Here is an 18,470-nt window from a genome sequence, read left to right as displayed (position 1 = left end):
CTAGGGCCCATTGTTGTGCCGTATTGTTGGCTGTTATAATGCACTGTGGGACATTGTGGTTTGCATCATTTTGCTCTTTTCTCTATTCATGTATTGCTTGTCGGCTGCTGGTTACCCTAGGTTTTCTGTTCAGCTGTCTGCCCTTGGGAGGCAGAAAAGTACCGGCGTGTCCTATTGGGCTTTCCGACAACCTTCTTACTGTGTTAATGCTTTTCAGAAAATATGCCTCTTCACTGGAACCTTATGAGAATGGGATGCCTCCCTGTCAGCAAGGGATATTATGTGATAGCATGATAGAATAGGAGGACGAAAGGTTAAAGAATAACAAGAATTGTTTTAGACCAGTGGTGTGTGGATGCCCCTCTCTGGTTTGTGTTTTTTTTTTTTTTCTGTATAAACCCATGTCTCAGTTCCATTTTGAATTTATTTGCAGTTAACTGTGTCTTTTCATCCGTACTTTGCTGTTGCCCCTAGTCACATTCACATCACTTTATACAACCTCTGTGAAACCACGATGATCTCAAGGGAGGTAAAATGAGGATGCTGCCTTCCTCTGAAACTTCATCTGCTTATGTGGCCACTGGACTGTTACTTAATAAAAGTGACACTTTACACTCTATTTGATATACATATATTTTAAACAAGTTCAACATATATTTTAGGGGTTCAAGCATGTAGTACTAAAACCTTATTGTAATAGTTAATATGGCCAAAGGTCAGTAATCTCCATGTAAAACTGATTGTGCAGATCAAACCGTAAGCCGTTAGAGACATGAAACTTGGAAGGATGGTAGTACTCACACCGCAAACAGCGACATCAAGGCTCACCCTAATCAGTCTGTAGGGGGCGCTACAGCGGTCGAAAGTATGAAATCGCTCAAAACTCTTAAACCGTCAGGCGAAGACTCAACCCAGCAAGCATTTTTTGGTCTAAAAGACGTCTATTAGCCGTGAAAACACAGCCCAGACGTCTAGGCTAAAACAAGTTTGTATTTGGGCTGTCAGTGAAAATTTAATAGACGTCTACAAATATCCCAGTATTAGACTAGTCATCAATTTTAAAATGACAAATTAAAATTACAAAAATTAAACCATAAAACCTTGTAAACGCTGCTGAGTTTGCTTACAGGATGGAATATCATACATCTAACTAGTTATTTTGCCAAAAAATGGCATGCAACCAAATTCTAGATTATTTGGGCTGGAAGTGGGTTACACATAGCCGGACTATATCGAGTTTATAGTTAACCCAGATGGTGAAATGACGACTATTGCTTGCTGGGAAGTGTCTAATGTCATTGGAATCCTTGGCTCACGCCGTACAAAACACATGCAATCGTGTCAATAGTGATATCAAAATTTTTTGAAAAACCTACTTTTGCAAACTAGTCCAAGGTTTTTCACCCGATTGTAACCAAACTAGTGCAGAAAGATTCTCTGGAGAGTGAATATCAATAATTATCCAAAAAAAGGGTCACTGCCACAAAAGGGACGCCAAAACGTTCGAAAGGGGCAGGGCCACTTTTAGTAAAATGCCTATAACTCCTGAACGGAATGAGATATCTTCGCCAAACTCAGAACACCTATGTAAGAGCTCAATCCGAAGTCACCGGGAAGTAATTGCAGAGCTTGTGCACTTGGTGGTGCTATTAGAGGGAAAAACCTTAAAAATGCCTATCAACATGAAAATCACTGTGCACGGTCGTGGTCCAAAGTGCCACAAGTGTCTATAGGGAAGGACATTTATGTATCTCAAAAAAACATGTCCCGCCACATCTTCCTGTTTTATTTGAAATTATGTCAACACATAGAATAATGCTGCATGTTTCAGTGGACCTTTGAATAAGATACAGGGAAAAAACAATCAGCTTTATTTTAATAAATGCAACAAATACAAGAAACCATGGAGAAAACAGTATGAAAGAATCCTTTGCCCTTGTGCGAATAGCCTGATAGTTTGGATTCAAAGATTTTATCTGAGAAAATGCACTAAACCTTTAGAATTTTGCCATGGAAAATGGATCAATGCTCGGTTGTCTTTGTTCTCTGAAAATCTGTCTGTTTGTGTGAATGCCGTTTTTGTTCTTGCATTCGATCTCTGGCCAATATAGGTGACCACTAAAATACACACAATTGCAACCAGTGACCTTTCTTTCTGTTGCTCAATCTCTCTGTCTTTCCCTCAAGCACACTTAGTATTTCACTGTCCACTCTACTGGCCTTCTCACCTGTGTGAGTCACTGCAGCACTCTTTCAATTTTCAGTTCACTTTCTCCTCTTATGGACTCCGGCTGTGAGGATTCATCAAAACTGACAATCAACACATCTCTGCGCCTCTAGTTCACTTTCTTTTTAATTACTACTACTACTCCTGGTGAAGTTTTGCCAACTATGACCACAACCATGAAATTAACCACCCACAAAGCCTTTTTATAGTCAAAGGCAAATGTTAGGTGCACCCAAAGCAATAACGGATTAGTTCACTTCCATGACAAAAATTTACAGATAATTTACTCACCCCCTTGTCATCTAAGATGTTCATGTCTTTCTTTCTTCAGTCATAAAGAAATAATGCTTTTTAAAGAAAATATTTCAGGAATTTTTTTCCATATAGTGGACTTTTGTGGTGTCCACAAGTTTGAACTTCCAAAATGTAGTTTAAATGCAGCTTCAAAGGGCTTTAAATGACCCCAGTCGAGGAAGAATGGTCTTATCTAGCCAAAAAAAATTGGTTATTTTCTAAAATATATATATATATAAGTGGTGGGCATAAATTAATTTTTTTAATCTAGATTAATCTCACTGTAATCTTGGAATTAATCTAGATTAATCTGGATTAAAATGGCTAATTTAAATTCTGCCGAAGGCATTCAGAATATGTGTGCTACCCAAATAATGACTAAAAGTAAGTCTTTGAGAACGGGTTTCTCAAGCCAGGTGGCGCATTAGACCAGGGGCTCATCTCCTGTTTCCAAAATGCATCACAAACTGCTTGACAATTGCATTTACAACACAATTAACTATACAAACTTGTGTAACCAACTATTCCTACACTGCATGTACTTCTGCGTAAAAGGCTGCACGACGTGCATGGATATCTGCGTGCATAGTCTTCGGTTAAACTGCGTTGCTTTTGGAAGCGTCAATTCAGTTGTTGCATATAGTTTAATGTCTTTTTTGGAAGCGTCAATTCAGTTGTTGCATATAGTTTAATGTCTTTATTTCGGGATTATCAAAGTAAATTATAACTCAAACTTGAGATTTTACTGGGGCACAGAAGATTTTCACTGGGGCACGTGCCCCAGTAAAAAGGGTCTAGCAACGCCCCTGCCCTGAAGCAAACCCGGCGGCTTCATAGCTGAATCCATGTTAGCACGTCTCGTTTGATGTGGTAATTTCACAGTAGGCATACACACAGGTTCGGAGACTCGTTCTCGCCCCCTACAGTGCAATTCGGCTAGGTATACATCCGCGCTAAAATATGAAGGTGAAAGTCATCATAGCTTGCGTAGTATAGACCCAGCTCCCAACCCAATTTTGAGAATAGATTAACGGCAATATTTTTTTTATCGCCCGATAAGAGTCTCACGTTAACGCAGCACGTTAACGCCGATAATGGCCCACCACTAATATATATATATATATATATATATATATATATATATAAAATGAGATGCAAGTTTTTTGATATACCCTGTCTTGAACCAGAATACACAGAGTACGCAGGTGCATGGCAGAGCTAGACAAAACAAGCATCAGTGGGTAAAAAGTGTATAAATTGAACTTTTTTTTGCTAGATAAGTCCCTTCTTCCTTTGCTGGGATAATTTAGAGCCATTTGTAGCTGCATTTAAACTGCATTTTGGAAGTTAAAACTTGCAGGCACCATAGAAGTCCACTAAACAGAGATTATTTTTTCCTCAAAAAACATAATTTCTTCACGACCGAAGAAAGAAAGACATGAACTTGTCATCTTGGATCTCAAGGGGGAGAGTAAATTATCTGTCATTTTTTTGTTCTGAAAGTAAACTAATCCTTTAAGGCATGAGGTTTTGAAAATTAAAACTAATTTAAAGTTAAGAGAAATAAATTTACATCTTATTTATTGAAAGGGCATGAATTATGTACATTTTAGCTATACTTCTATGAAGCTTTATTAATGCTATTGGGTAGTGGTAATATAACACTATCTAACTATATCTACAGTCCTTCAGATTTTAGTGTAGTTTGTTTGTTTGCACTAAATGTTGAACTAAATAATCACAGGCTATTAGAACATATTAGATGTTAAATATTAAGCTGTGTAGAGTAGAGTTTTGGACCAACGGGAGGTGTGAAGCTTCCTTTTTGAAGCTGCAAAAAAGACCAATAACAGACAAAATTTCCTGTCGTGGCTGGGTAGGACAAAAATCAGATTTACATGGAAGAGATAACTTTTATTGCTTGACGCTTTATCACTTCACGGCTGGTTAGGAGACAGTGTTATGGCAGTATCATAGTACTTAGAATTAAATGAGCAGCTCTCAGCTTGTATTGATAGTCTTGAAAAGCTTCATCCCTTGCTGATAGAAATATGACCAGGAGCCAGTTGCATAAACAAAGCTATGTTAAAGGGATAGTTCACCCCAAAATGAAAATGTGATGTTTATCTGCTTACCCCCAGGGCATCCAAGATGTAGGTGACTTTGTTTCTTCAGTAGAGCACAAACAAAGATTTTTAACTTAAACTGTTTCAGTCTGTCAGTCATATAATGGCAGTCAATGGGACCCACAGCTTTGACAGTCAAAAAAACATACACAAACAAAACCAAATTAAATCCTGCAGCTCATGATGATACATTGAGATCTGTCATGTTTCTGTCAATCAGTCAATTGTTCACGTTCAAAACAGCTCTGGCATAGTTGACGCATACACAGAAGAGATCTGTCGCACGTATACATCACTACTCAAAATGGTAATTACCTGTGCTTATCCTGATTGTTGCAACCAATTAAAAACTAAAAGATTACATTTGCTTGCACAAACTCATCTAGGAGTGTTGACTTTTAGCCGACTCCCAACTTTTGAGCCTGATCGACTGAAATTATGGTTGCTTGTTCTTCGTCACGCACCCACTGTTGTGAACGCGCTCAGGACAGTTGGACATTGCGGTGCATCAGAAGTAAAAAAAATAAAATAAATACTGTTCAGTTTCTTGCACAGACCGATTTTTACATGTTAAGACCTCAATGTATCATCACAAGCCTCGTGGTTTAATTTGGTTTTGCCTGTGTATGTTTTTTTTGACTCCCAAAGCTGTTGGTCCCATTGACTGCTGATATATGACTGTCAGACTGCAATGTTTTGAGTTAAAATCTTTGTTTGTGTTCTACTGAAGAAACAAAGTCATCTACATCTTGGATGCCCTGGTGGGGGTGAGCAGATAAACATCAAATTTTGGGTGAATTATCCCTTTAAGAACTAGTTTGACCAACTAGTAATGAGCTAAGAGGCCATGAGACTTACTTATTGGATCTAAACTAAACCATTCTCCCTTTTTATAACTGACTTTAAAAAGTTATGACTAGTCTTAAGAAAAAAAATTAGATGACTTAACTTTTTAAGATTTAGTCTAACCAGTTTATGTAACCGGCCCCAGACCAGGACTTTACACTCTAATTTTCTTCTGAAAATCTCTCATTATTATTCCTGACGCTCCCAAAATCGCTGGTTATATCAAGATTGAACATAAGTGCAAATTGATAGTATGTTGTCCATTTTAACTGCATTTTATTTTTCCAAGAATATGACTCATGCCTGCTATGCAGTACCTATAAATTTTGTAACTATTAAAAGTGATATGTGTTTGTGTCTAGTCAGGCACTTAGACATACTTATTATACCAATTATTTTCACAATGGTAAGACAATTAACAGGGTGTCTAGCTGGATGGAAAGTTAGTCATTGCTTAGTTTTCAATAATTAATGTAACTATATAACTAGATTTGAATCATTTATTTTTTTGTTGAAGGAATGTTGAGAGGATAGAAAGTGATATTGACAAAAAAAGATTGGCATTTTAAACTATTGTGATGAAAGAGCACTAAATAATTTTATTCCATCCTCTAAAAAAAATTGTGGACTTTCATACACTATAGTAAGACATAAACGATGATATAAGTGATAAAGAAATAAGAAATAAAATTGTACGAGTAGAAATCACCCATACAACAATGAGTGGTTCACAAATCTCAGTAATGCTTTTATGTATTTTTTGTAACAATAAAAGCAGATTGTTATTGTGCCATTTGCATTATTATGCAGTTGTCACCCTCATCACTGAAGGCACATTTTGCTCAATTGTACGATTCGTCGTCTTATCCAAACTAAACAATATTGGATCTGCTGTGTAGGAAGTTATTGTTGTCATGGTTACATTGAATAAAAGCACAATACTCCTTCAAAAAAGATGTGTTTGTAAAACTTAACTGCATATTTCTAAATCGACTTAAACCCATAACTGGCCAATTCTCAGGGATTACCAAGACTTGGCGACAAGGCATCGCAGGCCTATCATTAGACAGTCGTTCGACAGAGACGTGTCTGTCTGCCGCGTGCTCTCTGCTCTCTGTCAATACCCGCACTTAACGGTGAAAACAGATGTTCTTCTTCCATTCCTCCTCCCACGTTGAGTGTCACCTGCGTCTTAACAAGCTGTTTGTCGCTTGTGCTGCAGGGGGCTGGGTGGGATATTCTGGTGTCTGTATTCATTAGCTGCCTCTGAGTCTTGTTCACACCTGGAATCCTTAGTCACCACTGTTTCTCCCTGCGACAAACAAGAGAGGAGAAGCAAAGCTTCAGCTCCGGCAACGACAGGGCTTCTCGGCTAATTTCGGTCTTGGCAATCTCAAGATAGAAGTGATTGGCAAAGATTGCCAAATAGAAGAGACCTCAAGTTCGTCCAAGCCTGAGATTACTTGTAATTAACACTCTAAACACAGTTACAGTTGCCTACTCACTGGCTATGATTGTGTGTCTCTAACTTAAAGATTATGTATTATTAAAATAAATTAATTTCTTTAGTATTTTAGTTTTTTGATTAAAGTTAATAGCTTATGTGTGTGTAAATACACCACCATTCTAAAGTTTGTGGTCAGTAAAATTATGTTTTTAAATTAAAAAAAAATATTTTGAAATATTACAATTTAAATAAAAATTCAATTTGAATGTATTTTAAAATGTGGTTGCTGTGTTTAAAATGTGATAAAGCTGAATTTTTTAGTGTCGCATGATCCTTTAGAAATCATTCTATTATGATTAAAACAATTCTGAATTGCTTGCGAGTTTTATTCTATGGTTTGTCATGGGTTTTTTGGCCATTGGAATGTTTATAAGACCTGAAAATCATTTCATGCCTATTTACTGCACTTGACCTAATACTTAACAATTCAGCATATGGCTATACAATCATATACCCATTCATCATACAGCAGAAGGCTCTTAGCAGCTCTTATGTTTATAGCTTTAACGTTGCGCTTGATTTTGTATCTGTTCCCTCCTGCTGAACAGCAGTAATAATGATATACTACATGCACATATATACAAGTCACAGTGTAAAAACATCTGCTATCAAAATGTAAATTCAGATTTAAGCATGGTGGTCTTTCCATTGCATTCTGATGCGTTGATTAAAGTATTGGCCAGTGTAAATCAAGTAAAAAAGTACATCAAAACAACAGAATCATTAAGGAATTCTACTTTTGTCTAAAGGATTTGACTCTTTATTACTGCTATCTGAAGAGGCTCAGCTGACTCTTAAAGTCTTGATTTTCAAGCTGTTGAGACTTGTTTTGATCTTTCATTATGCCGTTCCGTTGAGGTCCTCTCCAAACTGCTTTTTTCATCGTTCATATCCTCCTTCAACTGATCTTGTTCTCCCTTTTATCTTTATTTCTCCATTCACTCTTCTGACAAGGGCTTTTGAAGCTGGGTCATGAGAGCACATAATAATGGCATTATGATTCACTGATCTTCTAGTGGAGCAAATGGCCCCTCCTTCCCTGAGCGAGCCACTTTTTAAAACCAACAGCGCCAACGACGATTAGCCTGGCTCTGTCCTGGCTAATGAGCTCCTTGTTAAAGTTTAATGTCTGTGTTCCACTGCAGTCAAGAATTTTAAGCGCCGGCTCCGGCTCTCTTCTGGGGAAGTGTGCCACGTTGGGGTGTTGTTCCAGAGCATGCTGATGATGCTGTTAGTTTTGCACTTACAACCATGTCCCAGTTCTTTGGCCTGAGGGCCGGAGCTCAGAGGATTATTATGAATACTTAGAAGCCAAGAAACTTTTCATCTCTAACTGTGTGTTTAGCACATTATGCCTTTATTACTTCTTATAAGTCAGCGGTTCTTCTTTGTTTTGCTTTTAAATTGTGGGTTTACAAGATTGCATGTGTGGGTAAGATTTCTCAGCCTAATGTTTTGGGATGGTTCACCAAAAAATTTAAATCCAGTCATAATTCAATCTCTCTGTTTGTTCCAAACCTGTATGAGTTTCTTTCCTCTGGGAAAAACAAGAATTATATTTTGAAAACTCCTTCAGCTGTTTGCTCATACAATTAATGCAATCTAAACAACATTGCATCATGAATTTCATTTAATGCAAACTCCTTTTACTTTAAGGAATGTCTATCCTAACAGTTTAAAGTCTGCTACTCTCATGTTTAATCTTTCTCATTCTGCACAAAATGAGGCTTGAGCTATTTAGTGCGGAAATAATGTTTGCAGTCAGTGTGGATTTTAATTTAGGCCATTATGACATTTGAAGCAGCCGCTGGGTAGAAATATGTCATATAGAACTTCAGTGTTTATTTAACTCTCACTTGCTCAAGTTCAGGAGTGGAATTTTACAGTAAAATGTCCAGAAAAAAATTGAAAGTGTATTCTCATGGAAGGGTGGGTACATTTCACCCAAGATGCATTGATTAATGATTTATTACCCAACAAGCAATCGCCATTCTCATATATGAATGAAATATATGCCCTTTTTCTCTTTTTCTTAGTGATCATGCAGGATTGAGGAGATACCAAGAATCCTGTTGGTGAACCTGGTCTGAGGATCTACATGATCTTCTGGATGTGAAATTCCACAAAAGTTGCAGCGCAGACGAGATCAAAGAAGACTGGAAGACAAGCGAAGAAGTGAACGAAGAAAGGAGGGAAGGAGTTGGTTGGACTGTGTGAAGGGGGAAACCGAAGGGCTGGATGCGAGCCTCTATTCATTCTAGAAGTTCCCAGGTTCCTCAGAGATGGCCTCCAACTTCAATGACATTGTCAAGCAGGGCTATGTCCGTATGCGGAGCAGGAAACTGGGGGTGAGTAGTAATTGGTAGCTTTTAGTGCACTTGATGGGCGGCTTGGTCTGATGCTGGTTAACCTGTATTATCATTGAGACTACAGTTCGTGCTTTTGGTTTTTATTTTTTTCCAACTTTTCATAGTTTTCCGTTGGTCATTTTTTATTTAATTTTGTTAATGGTCATTTTTATATTTATATTCTAGTTTAGGTTATTTTATTTTTAGGTTATGTTATTTTAGTTCACAACCTTTTTTTCCCCTAAGTATGGCATTCAAATTTAAGTGGCATAACATTTTTAGCATAGTCTGAATCTTGTGGCATTTAGTAAATTAATTTCAAAGGATTAGTTCACTTCCAGAAAAAAAAAATGTCCTGATAATTTACTCACCCCATTGTCATCCAAGATGTTCATGTCTGTCTTTCTTCAGTCGAAAAGAAATTAAGGTTTTTGAGGAAAACATTCCAGGATTTTTCTCAATATAGTGGACTTCAGTGGGTTAAAGGGCCAAACTGCAGTTTCGGTGCAGGCCTCTACACGATCCCAGCTAAGGAATAAGGTCACACGTGGCTTAGGCTGAAGTACCGACCCAGTGTTTACAAAGTGAAACATGAAAAGAAAGTCAAACAAAAAAAGGTAAAACAACAATGTCGGACAAGTTGGAGGAGAAAATGAGAAACCTTTTTGAACCGGAGTGCACAGACGAAGAACTAACTGTACTTGAACTTTCCAATGTGATTATGTAATGCGTAAAGTCACAGATGTGCATCGCAGAACTATCGCAATAACAGGATTTGTGGTTACAAAGTATATAAATGTTTATTTATTTTAGAAAATGACCAATCATTTCTAGATCAACCGATCTAGATAACACCCTTATTCCACTGAACTGCAATTTGGACCTTCAACCCATTGGCCCCCATTGAAGTCCACTATATGGACTTTTTTTCCTCAAAAACCATAACTTCTTCGTGACTGAAGACAGAAAGATGTGAACATCTTGGATGACATTGAGATGAGTAAATTATCAGAAAAATGTTATTCTGGAAGTAAACTAATCCTTTAAATAGTATTATAGTTAATAATACTGAAGCCAAGCATTATATCAGTTTGTGCTGGTTAGCATTAACTTTACGAGATAATTGACAGCATTGCTTTATGTGGCATCAGAAGAACGTCCAAGTATTCTTCATGTTGTTTAACATTTCATCCAGATCAGACTAGACATCTTACACAACATATTGCCTCCGTTTTACTGGATAATTGTATGTTTTTGAAGAGATCGAGCAAATTGTTCCCTTGGAAGAGGCTCCTGAAGCAATAATGGTGCGGGACGTGGGGGGACTACATTCATACTACTAATTTAACCTCATCTCTGGCCCAGAGACCTCATTACAGCTTTACAATCTTCCTCTGACAGGAGCTCCAGTCTCACCGGGTCTGAAAGCATCTCCTCTGCTGTCCCAATTATACTTAAATATGTTTGGTTTTTTTTGCCTTTGTAAAAAAAAAAAAAAAACGTATTCTTTTCTTTATTTTCTTTGTCATTATTCTTGTCATTTTTCATTAGCGTGTTTGTCTTTGCTTTATTTGCATTACAATCACTTTCCATTACGTGTTTTCCTGCTCCGCATATGCTTTTATGATTACAAGCATATGCTTTTAAACTATTTCACTGCTGAAATCAATCTGGATCCCCCGGCTGCATTGATGTTTCAAAATGTCTAAGAAGTTCCAGCATTACCGTGTCTAGTGACTTTCTGAGTGCCTCTCGAGCTCATGCACAGGTCGATGGCTGAATTATGCAGTCAGCAGGATTGTGGTTACCGTGGCAGCAGCGGGGTTGTGACACATGGTCCCCCTGGGGAACGCAGTGCTAAATAATCTAAGAGGAGTTTATATTTTCTCCCGTTTTCCTTCTTTTTTTTTGTTACCCTTTATTCCTCCTCTCTCTTGATTCTCTCATTTCTCTTTCTTCTTGTTCCATCCACCCGTACACATCTTGTGTCAGTATGTGTGCTTGTCTTTGTCTCTCAATTTTGCTCTCCTGTGCTGTGCAAACTCAAAACGGGCGTCGTTCCTCTGTCATTGTTTAACAAATGGCTTCCCTAATTGTAAGTCAATTTTCTTCGTCTATTTAATATTATGCTAGTGCACGTAATGCAAGCACAATATCGTAAATCCCTGCTTATGCACAGCTAATACTATTTACATCCATGCTGCTGCCTCTGCTCTCATTTGGCAGCAGCAGTGAGTGCGTGGCGGCATTTGCATTTGTGTCTGAACTGTGACAAAGCCCTATCCTTCTCTCTCTCTCTCTTGCTTTTTTCTGGCTGTAGAGGAACTAGCCTTCACAGATTGGAGGAAAGATTGTGTTCTAACTAATCCATTTTTATTGGCTAAAAGCTCCCACATTACAGTATTTTCACTGTATTGTCCATCTGAGAGTTGTATTGACTGCGGATGGTAAATATCTTGTGGGACTTTGACCACCCAGGTTTATTTAGTCGTTGCTGTGTTTGTTAAAGAAGGGGTTTGGTCAGTGAGTTCTTAGTCCTATTTGACTTTGGTTGTATAGCTTTCTCTCTGATGCTTCTGGATTCTGTACACATATGCATTAAAGGGATAGTTCACCTTCACACTATCCTTGGTGTATATGACTTTCTTCTTTCAGACAAATGCAATCAGAGTTATATTAAAAATTTCCCGGCTCTTCCAAGCTTTATAATGGCAGTGAATGGGTGTTGAAATTTTTGAAGCAAAATAAAGTGCATCCATTCATCATAAAAAGTGCTCCACATGGCTCCACAAGGTTAACAAAGGCCTTCTGAAGTGAATTGATGCATTTTTGTAAGAAGAATATATATATTTTAAACTTTAGAAACTGGAATCTCTAGCTTCTGCTAACTGCTGTACATGTGTTCATGAGAAAGTCATGTTCCAGCGTATTACGTAGGACTTAGGTGAACGTGGTGATGGAGAGAGCAAAACAAAACACCAGTCATGAATTAGAAGTAAAAAAAACGAGGATCTGTAAAGAAAAAAGTAAGTTTTGATAAAAGTCAAGACGACACTGGTTTTCGTTTGCTGTAAACAAAACATGGTTCTTGCGAGACTAGCATATTCTCACAAGAGCTCATGCTACGCTTACGTTCAAGGTTTGAGGACTTGCATGTAACTAGTTACATGTAATGGAATTATGTAATTTAATTACAAAATAAATGTTACCGTAATCTGTTACAGTTAATGAAAAAAAAAAAATGTGTAAATAAATTACAGTTATGAAAATGTTAACGATTACAAAGAGGAGTTACATCTGAATATTTCCACTCGTTCATCCTATTTGGGTTTACATATGTGACCCTGGACCACAAAACCAGTCTTAAGTCGCTGGGGTATGTTTGTAGCAATAGCCAAAAATACATTGTATGGGTCAAAATTATAGATTTTTATTTTATGCCAAAAATCATTAGGAAATTAAGAAAAGATCATGTTCCGTGAAGATTTTTTGTAAAATTCCTGCTATTAATATATCAAAATGTAATTTTTGATTAGTAATATGCATTAAGAACTTAATTGGGAGAACTTTAAAGGTGATTTTCTCAGTATTTTGATTTTTTAAACCATCAGATTCCAGATTTTCAAATAGATGTATCTATTGCCAAATATTGTCCTATCCTAACAAACCATACATCAATAGAAAGCTTATTTATTGAGCTTTCATATGATGTATACATCTCATTTTTGTAAAATTTATCCTTATGACTGGTTTTGTCCAGGGTCACATATATGCTTTATTTTTCAAGAATGACTGTTTTTTTTCTATGGCATTTTGTAGATGCCAGGGTTTCCTGTCATAGCTGTGCAAAGATTGGATTTCAAAAACAGTGTCATAGCTATTAAACTATATCTTATGATTTTAAATCAGGTATTTAATCTTAGAATGATCTCAAAGTAAAAAGAGGTGCTAAAGTCTGATTTTGTGGTGGCTGTGCTTTAAAGTTAAATTATTATAATCTTCATGTGATGAGGGATTTAAAAAAATTGACAGTAATCAGTGTTGTGTACTACTGTAAGGTTAACCCTGCCTACTTTAAATGATTACCAGTTTAGAAAAAATGTTGAGGCAAAAAAAACCTATTACATTTCCAAAGTTACCTGCCTACGTCCTACATCATCTGTTGGAATGCCACATACTTTATTTGGCTTCAAAATATAAAACTTTGAAGAACCCGGACATTTTTTTATATAACTCATCGTATTTATTTTTAAATCATGGGTAGGTGAGTAATAATCATGTTTGGGTGAACTATCCCTTTAATACATTTAATAAAGTGCACTCACTCACATCCATGCATTTTTAAAGTGATAGTTTACACAAAAAATGAAAATCTTGTTAGTACTTACTTACTGATGTCATTCTAATGCTTTGTATAGTTTGACAAAAATATTAAGCAGACACTGAAGACTGGAATAAATAAAGACAGGAATAAATTACATTAAAAATATATTAAATTGAAGCAATTGTTCAAAAAGAAAATTAAAATTCATTTACTAGATAAGCATAATGACATAATATATTTAGTCTTGTTTCCAGGGGAAAAACCTAAATTAAGTGCAGTTTGCTTAAAATAAATAAAATTATCTGCCAGTGGGGTAAGTAAAATACTCTTGTTTTGAGAATATTTTACTTACCCCACTGGCAGATCATTTTAATTGTTTCCGGGGGGGAGGGGGAAACTAAATTAAGTACATTTTGCCTAAAACAAGCCTAAATATGTAATTTTGCTTATCTAGTAAATGAATGATAATTTAAGAATCTTTAGATATTTTTACTAAACAAGACAAAAATACTAAGATATTTTTTTATATCAGTGCGTAAGGGTACATTTTGGAGATTGAGATTTATACATCATCTGGAAGCTGAATAAATAAGCTTTTTGGCTGAGATACAAATATTTGAAAATCTGTAATCTGAGGGTGCAAAAGATTCAAAATATTGAGAAAATCGCTTTTAAAGTTGTCCGAATGAAATTCTTAGTACTGCATATTACTAATTAAAAATTAAGTTTTGATATATTTATGGTAGGAAATTTACAAAAATGTCATTACTTAATATCCTAATGATTTTTGCCATTAAAAAAAAATTGATAATTGTGACACATACAATGTATTTTTGGCTATTGCTATAAATAAACCCGTGCTACTTAAGACTGGTTTTGTGGTCCAGGGTCACATTTTATATAGACATTCCTGTAGCTCAAACAGTAGAACATAGTGCTAACGAGGCCAAGGTCTTGGTGTGTTTCCCAGTTAATAAAACACACCCTGAATACAATGCAAGTCACTATGGATAAAAGCATTTGTCAAATGCATGCATGAAAATGTAATTATCGACTTATCAGATAGAATTCTATTGTTGTTGCATCACGGTTAATTGTACGCTGTGTTGCCACCTGCTTTCTTTGCCTTCATACATGTTGCCATCAAGCAGCTGGGCGAGTCTCGTCAGCCTTTCGTCACACCGTTCCGGACCACTGTCTCGATGTCCCTTCCCCCTCGCTTCCTCTTTACGATCTCTTCTTCACCTCCCTCGCCAAGCTCCCTGTGCACCTCTAGGGATGCTAATTAGCCAGACTGTATGCCTCTCTATCTCTCCCTCCCTTTCTCACTGTCTATCTCTGCGGTCCACTTAGGGACCAAGAGCCCCAATCAGACTAATCAGAGCGCTGTTTAGCATTCTGCTCTGGTTCCGGCAGCCCCGTACCGCCGGCCTCGCTGCCATGCTGGAATTACCCTAATTGCTCCTCAGCCACTGCCAGCCCCTTTGAGTGCATTTGCAACCGTAAGCGGCCCAACACCAGGCATCGCAATTATGAAACAACCCCAGACATTAGATGGGGAGAGTGTTGGTCGATGGACACAGTGGACACAGTCAGGAAGCTGCCATTTTAAATTTAGTCTTGCCTGAGGGGAAGTGGTTTAATTTTAGCTTTAAGCATAGCAACTGTTGTTACAATGGTGTCATTATTCCTTTGACCATCCTAGGATGCCAAGCTGAGTTCTGTCAGATCTCAGAGGAAGAGCAGATGAGAGATGAACAGCTGACAAAAATGCAGAAATGGATTCATACCAGGGGCAAACAGACTCATTATAGGCTTATTATCTTGTGAAATGTTGGCACATTCTGCCTCTGTTTTATCTTGCAATAACTAACTGCTTCTGTTCAAACTCTGAATTTTCCCTGTGCCTCCATAAGCTGTTATTGTTTCCTTCTCTTCTTCCTTTCCTCTTTTCTTATATTAAGCTACAGTATGCACTTGAGATAAGTGTTGTGGATTCCTCCATGCATTATTCCCCCATGTTTGTTACACATTTGCTTTGACTGCCATGATGATTTATTCTCCATGGTGAGGTTTGAGGGTTTCAGCGTGTTTTCATATAAGACCAATATAGTGTGAGAAGTTTGACCCTGAAACAAAATTAGCATGGTTACCATGGATTCTGCCAAAAAATACCATGTTTACTTAAGTTTCTGTTACCGCTGTAAAGCATAATTAAGCCAAATAACATTTTAAAATCGCACTGTTATTGTAGTCGTGTCGATATTCAGTAATGTGGTATGCTTGAGAGTTTTATTGCTTTCATGCAGCAGCTAAAAGCAATATGTCAATTACCATGGCTGTTTGTTAGTATTTCCTCTGACATTAGATCTAAAAGTAATAGATCCAAAAGAGCCAAAGCAGGACTGGAATTGCATTTGCAACAAATAAGTACAGTCATACAAACTTTGTACACTACCAGTCAAAAGTTTTTGATTTTTAATGTTTTTTAAAGAAGTCTCTTCTGCTCGCCAAGCCTCCAAAGTACAGCAAAAACAGTAAAATTTGGAAATATTTGTACTATTTAAAATAACTGTTTTCTATTTGAATATATTTTAAAATGCACTTTATTCCTGTGATTTTTAAAAAACATTTAAAATCTTACTGTTCAAAAACTTTTGACTAGTATTGTATAAACTGCATTTTAACCTCTTATGGTCACCATATGATCAAAAATACAGTAAAACAGTAATATTGTGAAATATAAATTAGAAAAGTGAATTTTAATATACTTTACAATGTCATTTTTTTCTGTGATGTCAAAGCTGAATTTTCAGCATCATTACTCCAGTCTTCAGTGTAACATGACCCTTCAGATATCATTTTAATAAGCTGTTTTGGTTTCTTAAGAAACATTTCTTATTATAAATGTTAAAAACAGTTGTGCTACTTAACATTTTTGTGGAAACAGTTACCATTTTCTTTAAGGATTCTATGAAGAGAAAGTTCAGGAACAGCAGTCTTTACTGTTACTTTTGATATATGATTCTTCATTTTCTATTTAAATATATTTTAAGTGTAATTTATTCCTGTGATTTCAAAGCTGAATTTTTAGCATCATTACTCCAGTCACACGATCCTTCAGAAATCATTCTAATATGCTGATTTACTGCTCAAGAACCATTTCTTCTCATTATTATTGTAACAGTTCTGCTGCTTAGTATTTTTGTGGAAAAGTGATATATTTTTGAACTGCAAAAAATGTTTTTCTTAGATTTTTTTTTGTCTTGTTTCCAGCCAAAAGAGAAAAAAAAAAAAATCAAAATTAAGTCTTAAATAATCTGCCAATGGGGTACCAAAGAAAATCTTATTTTAAACAGAAAATTTCTGAAAACAAGACAATAATTTTTACACATCTAGAAAATCCTTCTTGATTTTAGAATGTTTAGATATTTTGGCTGGAAACAAGACAAAAAAATCTAAGTAAGAAAACCATTTTTTGCAGTGTGTTGAAAATGTTTAATAATGCTACAAAATATTTTCATTTAAAAATGCTGTTCTTTCTATGACCGACCCCTGTATTCATAATTTTAGTACATACTTGCTGAATTAAAGTATTAATTTATGAACATTCTTATAGACCAATTTTTGAACCGTGGTGTAAAAATGGTTCACTTTCTTTTAATTTCTTTTTGGTGACAGTGGTGGCTAATACCAAGTTAAATGTTGTTAATATAACTGTAGAAACCACAGTATTTTAATGGAAATGATGGTTACCACTGTACTTTATTACACAGTATTTGGTTTGTGTGTGTGTATATGCATCTGCGCTTGTGTATTAAAGTTGCTCAGACAGATATACAAACAGTAAAGCAGCAGTGAAAAAGGGCACGTCTCACCCACACACACACACACACACACTCAGTCGCTCTCTGCTGATGCTGTTGCACAGTCTGTTTACAGAGGATTAGTGGAACCTCAGGGGACAATATGATGCAAACAAGGGATCAATCTTTTACCTGCTGTGAATGGAAAAGCATGCAGCTAACTTTCTCCATTTCTCCATAAGAGGGGTCCAAGCATTTGAGTGGCAACGACATTAAGGTCAGCTTAGATGATAAAAACAAAAGCTCATCAGCTCAGTTCAGCTTTCTATCAATCATCTCGGCAGGAAACTGGACACGCTGTAAGTCGCATGAAACTTTCAAAGGTAAGATTTTATCTTTGGACTCCTTTTAGTACAAATCCCCTTTGATATGTTCATTCTTGGACAATATGGTTAGAAGCGCGTGGATTCGCTTGTTAAGCCTCTCTGCCATATTTGAGGTGCAATGCAGGCTTGTCATTATACAAGCCTGATGACTAATGCAATGTTTATGACTGTGTGACTCAGAATGCAACTTTATTTAAAAACGGTGTCTAAACACCAGGGAATTGGATCAGAGTCAAAACACGTTGACTTTAATTCGCTCTAATGGGTTGTTGAGACAAAAAAGACAAACAGTTTTTCCTTTTTTCCCCCTTAAGCTTGCTTTTGCCGTAAGAAAAATACACCTTTTCCTTGTTAACTCGATGTAGTTCAAATGTTTGGTTTTTCGATTGCCGTTCCTGTTATCTTCCAGCACTTCCAACACAAAGGAAAGTGTAAAGCCGAACTGCTGGACCTGTATACATGAGGCTGTTCTGATAAAGGTTATAATGGTTGCTGAATAGATGATATAGAAATAATGTTGCTCAGGAACAATTTCCACTGATGATAGAGAGTGGGACTGGCCTTGGGCTGGTTGGAGCACTTGCCTAAATGGAAGGGGGTTACCGT

At 36.6% G+C, this 18,470-nt stretch overlaps 1 protein-coding gene across 1 annotated transcript in view; it reads left to right on the top strand.

Moving 5' to 3' along the window:
• The window catches only part of dok4 (docking protein 4), a 52,365-nt gene that overhangs the window by 21,029 nt on the left and 12,866 nt on the right, over positions 1–18,470 (top strand). The window contains exon 2 of the mRNA XM_073837134.1: positions 9,037–9,348. Within this exon, the coding sequence (XP_073693235.1) occupies positions 9,283–9,348 (66 nt within the window). The 5' untranslated portion in view covers positions 9,037–9,282. The remainder of the gene's footprint in view (positions 1–9,036; positions 9,349–18,470) is intronic.

This window comes from Garra rufa, chromosome 3, assembly GCF_049309525.1.
Source record: "Garra rufa chromosome 3, GarRuf1.0, whole genome shotgun sequence".
Lineage (NCBI taxonomy): Eukaryota > Metazoa > Chordata > Actinopteri > Cypriniformes > Cyprinidae > Garra > Garra rufa.
Note: the sequence above shows the minus strand (reverse complement) of the source record. Positions and strands in the feature narration are given on the sequence as shown.